This window comes from Mytilus californianus, unplaced genomic scaffold (genome assembly GCF_021869535.1).
Source record: "Mytilus californianus isolate M0D057914Y unplaced genomic scaffold, xbMytCali1.0.p SCAF_1, whole genome shotgun sequence".
Lineage (NCBI taxonomy): Eukaryota > Metazoa > Mollusca > Bivalvia > Mytilida > Mytilidae > Mytilus > Mytilus californianus.
Genome location: NW_026262581.1, coordinates 4271214 through 4283857, shown reverse-complemented (window position 1 = coordinate 4283857; position 12644 = coordinate 4271214). Strand labels below are relative to the sequence as shown.

At 31.8% G+C, this 12644-nt stretch overlaps 1 protein-coding gene across 1 annotated transcript in view; it reads left to right on the top strand.

Annotated features, from left to right (window-relative positions):
• Positions 1-113: 113 nt before the first annotated feature.
• The window catches only part of LOC127698257 (protein SET-like), a 31027-nt gene continuing 18496 nt past the window's right edge, over positions 114-12644 (top strand). The window contains exon 1 of the mRNA XM_052201626.1: positions 114-481. Within this exon, the coding sequence (XP_052057586.1) occupies positions 203-481 (279 nt within the window). The 5' untranslated portion in view covers positions 114-202. The remainder of the gene's footprint in view (positions 482-12644) is intronic.

The following is a 12644-nucleotide window of genomic DNA, read 5'->3' as shown; positions in this document are numbered from 1 at the left end:
CATAAAAACCATGATTTTGTTAAACTGTTGTTGATTAGTTAATATTTGGGAAAACACCATCCGGTTTACAATATTATCCAATCGTAATGAATCTCACAAAATTAAAGATTTGTGTATTCCATTCGCATTCGCGCAAAATAGGAACATATTCAAATATTTAGTGTATACATAAACAAAGTAAGAAAGGTTGAAAAATTGCAACATGGCTAATTCTAATGAGTCTGTCCAACCACTTGCCAAAGTACAAAAACTCTCAGATACCTTGTCAGACGATGTCAATGACGTAGAACAAAGCCTTGATTTTTATAGACAAAAAGCACTGGAAGATATTGATGGTTGTCAGAACGAAATCGATGCCCTGAATGAGAAGGCTAGCGAAGAAATTCTTCAAGTAGAGCAAAAATATAACAAGCTAAGGAAACCACATTATGAGAAAAGGAATGAGCTAATAAAGAACATACCAAATTTTTGGGTTACAGCAGTATCCTTTTACAAAACTGAAATAGAACTTTAATACATAATGGTAACAGGTTGTTTTTCCATAATTCATTCTTCTTCTTCTTTAGTTATGGAATACCATCAACTTTTTGAGGATTACTTTCCGGCGCATGCCTGTATGAGGTCGTTTTGAGTTAATTTCTATTTTTTCTTTTATTTATTTATGAAATTTACAATTTTTATAAGTTTTTAATTTTTACATTTTTTATATATATATATATTTTTTTCTAAGATAAAAACAATAAGCACATTTAGGTTAAGTGAGAGAATGTTTTAAGGAGCACCTCATGAGTGAGTGCATCCTTAAAGTTGTCTGTAGAGCTTTGGTTTGAGATATCTGGTGGTAATTTGTTCCATTTTTTGATTGTTTGGCTGAAGAATGAAAATTAAAAGCTGTCTTTGTTACATTGAAGTTGTCTGTATGTTTGTTGATGGGTAGATCTTGTTTTAGACTGGCTTTTTACAAGTATATCTTGCGATGGTATTGCAATTTTATTGTTGGTGACTTTGTGAAACATTTGGAGTCTGGTTTTTAACCTGCATTCATGCAGAGACATATAATACAAGAGATTTGCAACTCGGCGAAATCCCGTAAAAACATGCGGCCACTAGTGAAACCTCGTGAGATCTCCTTAGGTAATAAAGTCATTATTAAAAGTATCAAAAGTACTGGACGAATGTTTAATTATATATATAAGCATAACATAAATTGTTTCAGTGTTAAATTTATAATAATTAATTAAATAATTTGAGTTCGTATATAATTATTTATTTTAATGTAATTTTGATTTTAGATTTGTATTATTGAAAAAGAGACATAATTTGATATTGTATTCAACAAAATTGATATTAAATAGTTAACACTTGATAAATTGTATCAGAGTTCATTTTATTTGATAGTTTCATAATGGGTTGCTATTGAATATACACCTGTCTCGGAGACATAATTTCACAGTGTGACATGTATATTAGGTTTGAATTATTCGATGACCAGGTAAATCACGATCATGTTATAAATTATGAGTTTTAATTGACACCTTGTAAACAAGAAATTGTTACACCACAGGTGTCCACACTCTTTCCAAAAATACAATTCACAAAATGTAAAATTAATGAATGTGGAAAAAAAACTTAATTTGTTAATTAATTGTTAATCATGATGGGCTTTGTCTTTTATTCTTGATCAGTCGGGGGACTTATTGAAATAAGTGATTTTTAAATCACTTATTTAAGTAGCAAATTCAAAGTTTTGTCACAAATTGTGATTTTGTAGTTTTCCAAAATTTTAAACACATAGGTTTAGATAATATCTTTTCATTAGTAAAATTGAAAAAAATGAACTTTTTGCTTCCTTTTAGCAGCAAGGTTTATGCCTTTGATGCAATCATTTAGCTGCAAATTCTGTTTTGGTTGAAAAAATGCTATAAAAATGGATTTACAAAATGAACTGATACTTTCTTAACAGATTTTTCCCAGCAGTGGGAGTATTTTTCCTGTAAAATTCAAGGTTTCATCTTATAGATTATGTAATAAAATTCTACTGTTCGCGATCAAAATTTCACTGTTCGGGGGTGTTGAAATTAGTGGGGGTTATTAAAATAATGATACTTAAAGAAGTGATTTTTTGGAAGGAAATTGAGGTATGATACTTAAACAAGTGATTTTTATGTCATTATCCTAGATTTTGTACAAGGTCATCACCTGACATGACCCGATCATCCTATCAACACAGATGTTGGTTCTGATAATTTTAGCAACATAATTAGTCCCTGGATCATTAGTATTCTATATTTAAAGCTACAATAAAATTAAATCACTTAGTCAAGTGATTTTAAAATTTGTGCTACTTAAATAGGTGATTATTAAAGAAAGACAACTCTTACTTCCAACCTTTATAGACATAATGTTACTTGAATCAGTGATTTAGAAAATCACTCATTTAAGTAAGTCCCCTGACTGTTGATATTTATAAATTATTAAAATTTTGTTTATTTTTATATTCATCATTAATTGGGCTTGCATTGAGTTTTTTCTTTAGGATTGTCGGTAAATGTTTGATTTCTAAGTGTTGTTTGACAGTTTCATAATTGGCTTGCATTGAGTTGTTTTTTTAAATGATTGTTGGTAAATTTATGGTTTCTTCATGTTCGAAGTGTGTATTAAGAATTAATATTTAAGAAAATTACAATTAATTTCTCATTTAAATAAAGCTTCATTCATGTGCACGCAATATGAAAAATTCTGATTTTTATACGACCGCAAAAAAATTTTGAGGTCGTATATTGGTATGACGTTGGCGTCGTCGTCGTCGTCGTCGTCGTCGTCCGGCGTCGTCGTCCGAATACACAATGGTTTTCGCACTCTAACTTTAGTTTAAGTGAATGGATCTCTATGAAATTTTACCATAAGGTTCAATACCACAATAGGAAGGTGGGGATTGATTTTGGGGGTTATGGTACCAACAGTTAAGGAATTAGGGGCCAAAAAGGGGCCGAAAATAAGCATTTTTGTAACTTCCAGACATAACTTGTGTGTTAGCATATGGATCTCTTTGACATTGTACCACAAGATTCCATATCACAAAGGGTCAATGCTGGGATTGATTTTGGGGTTAATTGCCTCAAAATTTTAGGAATAAGGGGCCAAAAGGGGGCAAAAAACAAGCATTTTTCTAGTTTCATGACAATAACTTGTGTGTAAGTGTATGGATCTTTCTGAAATTTTACTACAAGGTTCCATTTCACAAAGGGAAAGCTGGAATTGAGTGTTGTGGTAATTGCCCAAAACGTTTAGTAATAAGGGGCCTAAAAAGGGGTTTAAAATAAGCATTTTTTAGTTTCTAGACAATAACTTGTGTTCAAGTGTATGGATCTCTCTAAAATTGTATTACAAGGTACCATACCACAAAGGCAAGGCTGTTATTGAGCTTGGTTTGGGGGGAAAGGGGGGTGGGGGTGATGAATCATAAGGGGGGCGGGGGTCAAAAAAGGGGTAATTTTTTTTTTCCTTTTTTTTTTGTTTAAAATTTACATTTTAAGTTAGTTATTTTTTATCACGAAGAGAAAGTAGGAATTGAGTTTTGGGGTTAATTGCTCAAACATTTATGAATAAGGGGCCAAATATTGGTCAAAAATAAGGATTTTTTTAGTTTGCAACAAAAACTTGTGTTCAAGTGTATGGATCTCTGTGAAATTGTATTGCAATGTACCATACCACAAATTGAAGGTTGTGATTGAGGTGGGGGATGATGAATCAAAAGGGGGTTGAAAAAATGTGTGGGAGGTAGGATTTTTTTTTTTCCTTTTTTTTTCTTTAAAATTTTCCATTTAAAGATGGTTGTTTCAGATTTATATATGAAAGAAAATAATAATGATACGGTTATATATCATGAGGAATTGAAATTTAAAATTATGTATATTGGAAATTTAAGTTACATTGGAAAGTAATAATTGGCTTTGGGGGGGGGGGGGGGGGGGGGGTGGTTATGGCTCTAATGTTTAAGGAATAAGGGGAAAAAAGGTTAAAAAACAAGGGTTTCCATTTTAATAGACAAATAATTGAGTAAAGAACATTATTTAAAAGCAGTGTAAGGTTGGTAATTCAAACTCATTTAAATATCTCATCTACACTGCTTTTAAATTATGTAAATTGGAAATTTGCCAATAACTTTATTGTTAATAAATGCATTGGAAATTTGCCAACAATTTTAGTGTAATAAACTTCATTGGAAATTTGCCAATATAAAATTTTGCTGATGAAGGTTTTTTGTTTACCTTTAGCCTTGACTATGAAGTCATTTTCTATTTTTATAGCCTTATGATGTAGTTGAATTATTTAATACTTTTATGATGTGTTTAAATGGGGTTTTATCATGTTTATGGTTGCAAATTTATTGTTTTAGTATAATAAACTCCATTTAAAATTTGCCAATAAAAAAAATTTTTGTTTATTTTTAGCTATGATTATGATGTCATTTTCTTTTTTACTTTTATGGTTGCAAAGAAATTTTTATTTTTAGATATTACTGTTAAATGATGCTGATTAAGGTTTTTGCTATGTTTAGCCATGACTATGATGTCATTTTCTATTTTAATATCTGTTATGATGTATTTAAATGGGCTTTTATGGTTACAAAGGAATTTTATTTTTAGATATTACTATAAAATGTTGCTGATGCTGATTAAGGATTTTGTTTATTTTTAGCCATGACTATGATGTCATTTTCTATTTTAATACCTTTATGATGTAATTTCCATTTTTAGATATTACTGTTAAATGATGCTGATTAAGGGTTTTTTGCTGTGTTTAGCCATGACTATGATGTCATTTTCTATTTTAATATCTTTATGATGTATTTAAATGGGCTTTTATGGTTACAAAGGAATTTTATTTTTAGATATTACTTTAAATGTTGCTGATTAAGGATTTTTGTTTATTTTTAGCCATGACTATGATGTCACTTTCTATTTTAATACCTTTATGATGTATTTAAATGGGCTCCCATGTATTTAGATTTTTGATTATTTATACATGTTACCAAATTGGTCCACATTGAACAAAAACGGTCCAAATTTCAACTTTATTACATTACATCAAACATTGAATTCTACATATTCTTTGATATATTGAAATTAACAAACAATTTAGTTTATGGATATTCCACCATAATAGGTAAATTAAATTTTTTCCAGTTCTTACACCACATTCATCCTGTGTCAGAAACCTATGCTGTGTCAAATATTTAATGACAATCCAAAGTCATAGCTGTATCAAGCTTGAATTTTGTGTCCATACTTGCCCCAACTGTTCAGGGTTCGACCTCTGCGGTCGTATCAAGCTGCGCCCCAGCGAAGCATTTTATTTTTTCGTGGGATGACAATCTTAATAGTTACGACTTAGATATACTCCTAGTTGAATAAACTGATAAAGAACTCTTTTTTGATAGTGAAAGTGACGAAGACGTAAGCGAGAGACCCACCAATAAAAACAATTGGCAATACTGCATACATAGATGGATATGTGTGTCCTTGAAGCAGCAAAAAATATATAAAAAAAAAAACAACATTGAAGTTGGAGCCGAGGTCATACATCAAAGCAACATGGAAGACACTATTTAAAAAGTATTTTACAACCTTATTTCCACGAGACAATCATTTGTAGTGGTTTTTGTCTTTTAATCATTTGTAGTGGTTTTTGTCTTTTAATCATTTGTAGTGGTTTTTGTCTTTTAATCATTTGTAGTGGTTTTTGTCTTTTAATCATTTGTAGTGGTTTTTGTCTTTTAATCATTTGTAGTGGTTTTTGTCTTTTTATTCTGGGGTAAAGAGATTGCAGTTTAAAAGTAAGATTGTTTATGTGTATACATATACAAATCCTTGATGTAAATAAAATCTTTTATTATCAAATATATATATATACCTTTTGCAGTCACCATTGAAATGTCTTCAATACGATTTTAATTTAAAAATGAATTAGGTTCGTATTTTGAATGAGAAGCGTAGTCTGAAACGACAACAGATGCATGAAGCTCATTCATAATATTACGACCAGCAGAAGGTTTCCTAGGAAAATTTTACTCCTTTTGAAAATTTACTGCATTCGTTCATCTTTGGCACCCTAAAAAGAAGAAAAAACAATGACTTAAAGTCTTTATAGGAGAAAATAAACAACTTTGCCATAAACAGAATGAAAAATGAATAAATTGCCTAACAAAATGCAGACTATAAATTTCATAGTGCACAAAAATGAAGGACTGATATAAGGAAATTTGTCCATGAACAATTTCAATATTTAGCCAGTTTAATAAAAAAAAAAAAAAAAATAAAAAAAATAAATTGGGAGTAATATATATCCCCATAATATGACATATTTATTTGTAAATTTCTAGTTTTGACGAAACAGATTGATAAAATTAGAGCATAGCTGGCTTTGTGTATAAATAACAAAATAATAGTCACCTTTGTTGATATTTTTAGAAATAACTGTTGGGTCAAATTTTATGAAACTGGTCTTATTTTCACAGCATTACATCTGAGAGTAATATAGCCCCATACAATTGAATATTTATTCGCACATTTCCAAGTTTTACAAGATAAAATGATAGTACATGTACCAGCACAGCTAGCTTCGGGTATCAATAAGAAAAAATCGCCACATTTGTTGATAATTTTGAGAAAAAAAAACACTATTGGATCAAATTTTACGAAAATAGTCTTATTTTCACGAAACAACATTTGGGAGTATTATTGTCCCATAAAATTATATATTTATTAGCATATTTCCAAGTTTTATTTTCAAGAAACAACATTTGGGAGTATTATTGCCCCATAAAATTATATATTTATTTATTCTTGTTACAAAATTCATTATATTTGGATCAACTTTAAATTCTTTTCTAAATGAGGGGTCCAATTATTTTTTATAATAAAGAAGATAAAAATCCAGGAACAATACAAAATTCTTGGACATGTTTTGACCATATAATACCAGATAGATGTATAATTCTTTAGGAAAAGTTTCTTCAAATAATATAGATAGGTGCTTATTTGTACTTAAAATTGGTTTTTAATATCCTTACATTGAGGGGTTATCCCTCATTTGGGGTGTTGTTCCCAACCTGATAAAAGTCCTTCTTTGTGCATAATTTTAAATTTTAAACTTCAACAATCATTTAATATCCTAACACAAGAAAATAAATCCTGGTCTTCTAGCTACAGATTCATCTTTTCTACTGATATATTAATAATAACTAGAATCATGCTAATAACCTTAAGAAAAAGGCTTGTAAGCTCATCTGACATCATACAAATATGACACTTTTTCTATACCACAAAACAGCATGCACAAAATATGTCGCAAAGAATTGTTGTCGCGCACAAAATCCCCCATGGGGACTTTCAAAAGTTGGCAGGTATGCTTGTAATGTGTTTGAAAATCATAAATGCTGTTATAACTAGCTTTGGTGAAAAGTAAAATACAAGCAGCCAGCTTGGTACATTTGTAGGAGTAAAAATAATGAAGGGTTTAAAAAGAAAACTTGAAAGATAATTGTTTTTAACGGATAGGCCCCTTTGATCTTGTGTGTGTTTGGTAAAGTATGATGTACAACAACGCCAAACATGGTAGAGGGCAGGGCTCACACTACTTCAAAATCATAGGGAGAAGTGACTTCTCTTTTTGAAACTGAGAGGAGAAGTGGTGAGATTTGAAAGAGAAGTTCTCGTTCGCCCGCGGCGCTACAATGTTTGGTTTTTACTTTATAATACAGACATGACAGAGGGCCATATGTATCTTATTTTTTTTTATATTGTTCAATTTGTACCTGGGTATACAATTAAAGTAACCATGTTAACAGTTCAAATTCAAAGTTGTCAAATTTTATCATACATGTATCTAGTTTCACAATCATAGTAGTCCTCTTGTCAGAAAAAAACAATTAAATAAATAAAAAAGATTTTTTTTTTTATATCAAAAAGGAGAAGAAAGTTGTTATATCAATTAAAATTCAATTAAAAACTACTCTGTTATCATGTTTATGAAATTAAGTATTTCTCATTAAAAAGATATATAAATTTAACAGTTTTATTAAACACAGTTAAGCTTGGGCATGGTATAATTATATAAGTGTAATAGTCCCAGTGTTGAGCAACTTTAATTTATAAATTGAAACAATGCATATACATGGAAATATATACATTAATCAAGTAGCTCTAACCAAAAGTATGTTAATGCTTGTGGAATGCTTAATTTTTCCTTTTGGGATCAATTTTCTCTATCAGCTGTGCCATTCATGCGTCCGTAGTCATTATCACAAGAATCCGAATTTGGTCATAGCTGGTCCGTTTCCAATGAAATCCCGACTCCGATCCATAGTTGTACAATAATTTGCCCAATAATTTGACGTTTTTAATGCAATATAAGGATAACAAATTTACTTCTGGCAAATTTCATCACGTTCTAATGAAGTAACAAACTTATTTTTCCGAAAGTTAGAATGATTTGATGTACGCTCTCAGTAACAAGTACCTGAAGTGATAAAAAATTTGTCTTTATGAAAATAACATGCAACCAACTTTAAAATCAATGTTTTAACCTCTTTTCTAAAGAAAATAAATCGTTTATGTCTTTGAATTTCTTTACTTTTAAATGAAAAATTGCTGTTTCATCGATTTGGTAAATGTTGAATATTGTCGATGACGAAAGCGACTGAAAGTGAGTATCATGAACAACAGGGCGACTAGATTTCGCTTTTGGCGGTCGAGCAAAGCGAAATGACGGACGGGAAAGCGAATTTGTTGCCCCAGTCGCCTGCTAGTGTTAGCCCTGGAGGGTCTGGATGTTGGGTCCTTCATTTCTGTATTCTTTATATTTTAGCACCCCATTATTCTGTACTTTTATTTTTTGGCCTATTTTTCTCATTATTTTTTCAGCCCATTTTTCTGTAGGATTGGTCCACTATTCTCCATTCTGTAAACCCCATCCAGACCCTCATGGTAATGCACCTAATAAACATGTGCTATGTAGACTTGTGTTTGTTGAGCCTGCCACTTCTGTTGCAAAAAGCGAGACAAAGGGGTAGTGATCGGGCAATGATGGCAGCATTAACTAACTACTTAAAAGCTTAACATTTTAGAAAGTAGAAGACCTGGATGCTTCATACTTTGTATATAGATGCCTTATGTTATGAAGTTTCCCTCTTTCAGTGATTACTTGAAAAAAAGTTAAGATTTTTTGTAATCTTAATTTCTCTCTTATTATCAGTAATAGGATAACTATATTTGGTATGTGTGTACCTTGCAAGGTCCTCATGCCTGTCAGACTGTTTTCACATGACCTCGACCTCATTTGATGGATCAGTGAACAAGATTAAGTTTTGGTGGTCAAGTCCATATCTCAGATACTATAAGCAATTGGTTGACTATATTTGACGTATGGAATGATTGTAAGGTGTACATGTCAAACTGGCAGGTGTCATCTGACCTTGACCTCATTTTCATTGTTCAGTGGTTAAAAGTTAAGTTTATATACGACCGCAAAAAATTTGCGTTTGTATATTGCTATCATGTCGTCGTCTGAAGACATTCGGTTTCTGGACAGTAACTTTAGTATGAGTGAATGGATCTCTATGAAATTTAAGCACAAGGTTCAGTAGAACAAAAGGAAGGTTGGGATTGATTTTGGGGGTTATGGTCCCAACTGTTTAGGAATTAGGGGTCAAAAGGGGGCCCAAAAAGGCATTTTTCTAGTTTCTGGACAATAACTTGTGTATAAGTGTATGGATCTCTATGAAATTGTACCACAAGGTTCCATACCACAAAGGGAAGGTTGGGATTGACTTTGGGGGTTATGGCCCAAACCTTTCAGGAATTAAGGGCAAAAAAAAGGGGGGAAAACAAGGTTTTTCTGGTTAATGGACAATTACTTAATTATTCGTCTACGGATTGCTATGAAATTGAAACACATAGTTCCATACCACAAACGTAAGGTTTGGTTTGACACTGGGGGTTATGGCTCAAACCATTCAGGAATAAGGGGCAAAAAGGAGGGGGGGGAGAAACAACGTTTTTCTGGTTTCTGGACAAATACTTAAGTATTAGTCATTGAATCTCTATGAAATTGTACCATAAGGTTCCATACCACACACAGAAGGTTAGGGTTGATTTTGTGGGTTGTGGCTTTAATTCTTTAGGAAACTTAGAGGCCAAATACATTGTAGGGACCAAAAACAAGACTTTTCTAATACTGGCTAAGCTGGTTCTGACATAAATTATTTCTGATCTATATAAAGTAACAACAAATACTGATATGGTAGGAGATACACACCAAACAGGATGTGTAAATTATTATATTTAGTTTGTAAACAGATTTACTAAGTATTGCGCGACAGCAAAGTATTAATTGCACAACAGCAAGAAATCTTCAATTGAAAATAAATACAAAATTTTTAACCAATTTCAATGAGGATTAATTTAAAGTCTTGAATTGTTTGAGGTTTTTATACGACCGCAAAAATTGAAAATTTTTTGGTCGTATATTGGTATGACGTTGGCGTCGTCGTTGTCGTCGTCTTGCGTCGTCCGGCGTCGTCCGAAGACACATTGGTTTTCGCACTCTAACTTTAGTTTAAGTGAATGGATCTCCATGAAATTTTACCATAAGGTTCAATACCACAAAAGGAAGGTTGGGATTGATTTTAGGGGTTATGGTACCAACAGTTAAGGAATTAGGGGCCAAAAAGGGGCCAAAAATAAGCATTTTTGTAACTTCCAGACAATAACTTGTGTGTAAGTGTATGGATCTCTCTGACATTGTACCACAAGGTTCCATATCACAAAGGGAAGGCTGTAATTGATTTTGGGGGTAATTGCCTCAAAATTTTAGGAATTAGGGGCCAAAAAAGGGGCAAAAAACAAGCATTTTTCTAGTTTCATGACAATAACTTGTGTGTAAGTGTTTGGATATTTCTGAAATTGTACTACAAGGTTCCATATCACAAAGGGAAAGCTGGAATTGAGTTTGGGGGTAATTGCCTGAAACGTTTAGGAATTGGGGGCCAAAAAGGGGCCAAAAATAAGCATTTTTCTAGTTTCCAGACAATAATTTGTGTTCAAGTGTATGGATCTCTTTGAAATTGTACCACAAGGTTCCATATCACACAGGGAATGCTGGGATTGATTTTGGGGGTAATTGCCTCAAAATATTAGGAATTAGGGGCCAAAAAAGGGGAAAAAACAAGCATTTTTCTAGTTTCATGATAATAACTTGTGTGTAAGTGTATTGTTCTTTCTGAAATTGTACTACAAGGTTTCATATCACAAAGGGAAAGCTTGAATTGAGTTTGGGGGTAATTGCCCAAAATGTTTAGGAATAAGGGGCCAAGAAGGGGCCAAAAATAAGCATTTTTCTAGTTTCCAGACAATAACTTGTGTTCAAGTGTATGGATCTCTCTGAAATTGTACTGCAAGGTACCATACCACAAAGGGAAGGCTGGGTTTGAGTTTGGGGGTGATGAATCATAAGGGGGTTCAAAAAATTTGGGGGGGGGGTTTTTTTTGTTTTTCCTTTTTTTTCTTTTTTTCCTTTTTTTTTCTTTTAAAATATTCCATTTTAAGTTGGTTATTTCTGTTTTATATTTAAAAGCAAATAATAATGATATGGTAGGAGATACACACCAAACAGGATGTGTAAATTATTATATAATAAGTATTGTGCAATAGCAAGAAATTTTCAATTGCACAGTATTGCACAATAGCAAGAAATTGTCAATTGTACAGTATTGCGCAATAGCAAGAAATCTTCAATTGCACAGTGTTGTGCAATAGCAAGAAATATCCAATAGCACAATATTGCGCAATAGCAAGAAATTGTCAATTGTACAGTATTGCGCAATAGCAAGAAATATTCAATTGCACAGTATTGTGCAATAGCAAGAAATATCCAATAGCACAATATTGCGCAATAGCAAGAAATTGTCAATTGTACAGTATTGCGTAATAGCAAGAAATCTTCAATTGCACAGTATTGTGCAATAGCAAGAAATATCCAATAGCACAATATTGCGCAATAGCAAGAAATTGTCAATTGTACAGTATTGCGCAATAGCAAGAAATATTCAATTGCACAGTATTGTGCAAAAGAAGATACTTCGTATAAATTGCTTATTTCTTGACCAATTTCAATGAGGTTTTATTCTTGAATTCTTGGGGTTCTTTAATATGCTGATTCTAACCGTGTATTAAGTTTTTGGATTTTGGGCCCTGTTTTTAAATTGGTCCACATTGAGGTCCAAAGGGTCCAAAATTAAACTTTGTTTGATTTCATCAAAAATTGAATTATTGGGGTTCTTTGATATGCTGAATCTAACCGTGTATTTAGATTCTTAATTTTTGGTTCCATTTTCAAATTGGTCTACATTAACATGATTAAGGTCCAAAGGGTCCAAAATTAAACTTAGTTTGATTTTAACAAAAATTTAATTCTTAGGGTTCTTTGATATGCTGAATCTAAACATGTATTTAGATATTTGATTATGGGCCCAGTTTTCAAGTTGGTCCAAATCGGGTTCCAAAATTAAAGTTTGTTTGATTTCAACAAAAATTTAATATATGGGGTTCTTTGATATGCTGAATCTAACCATGTATTTAGAT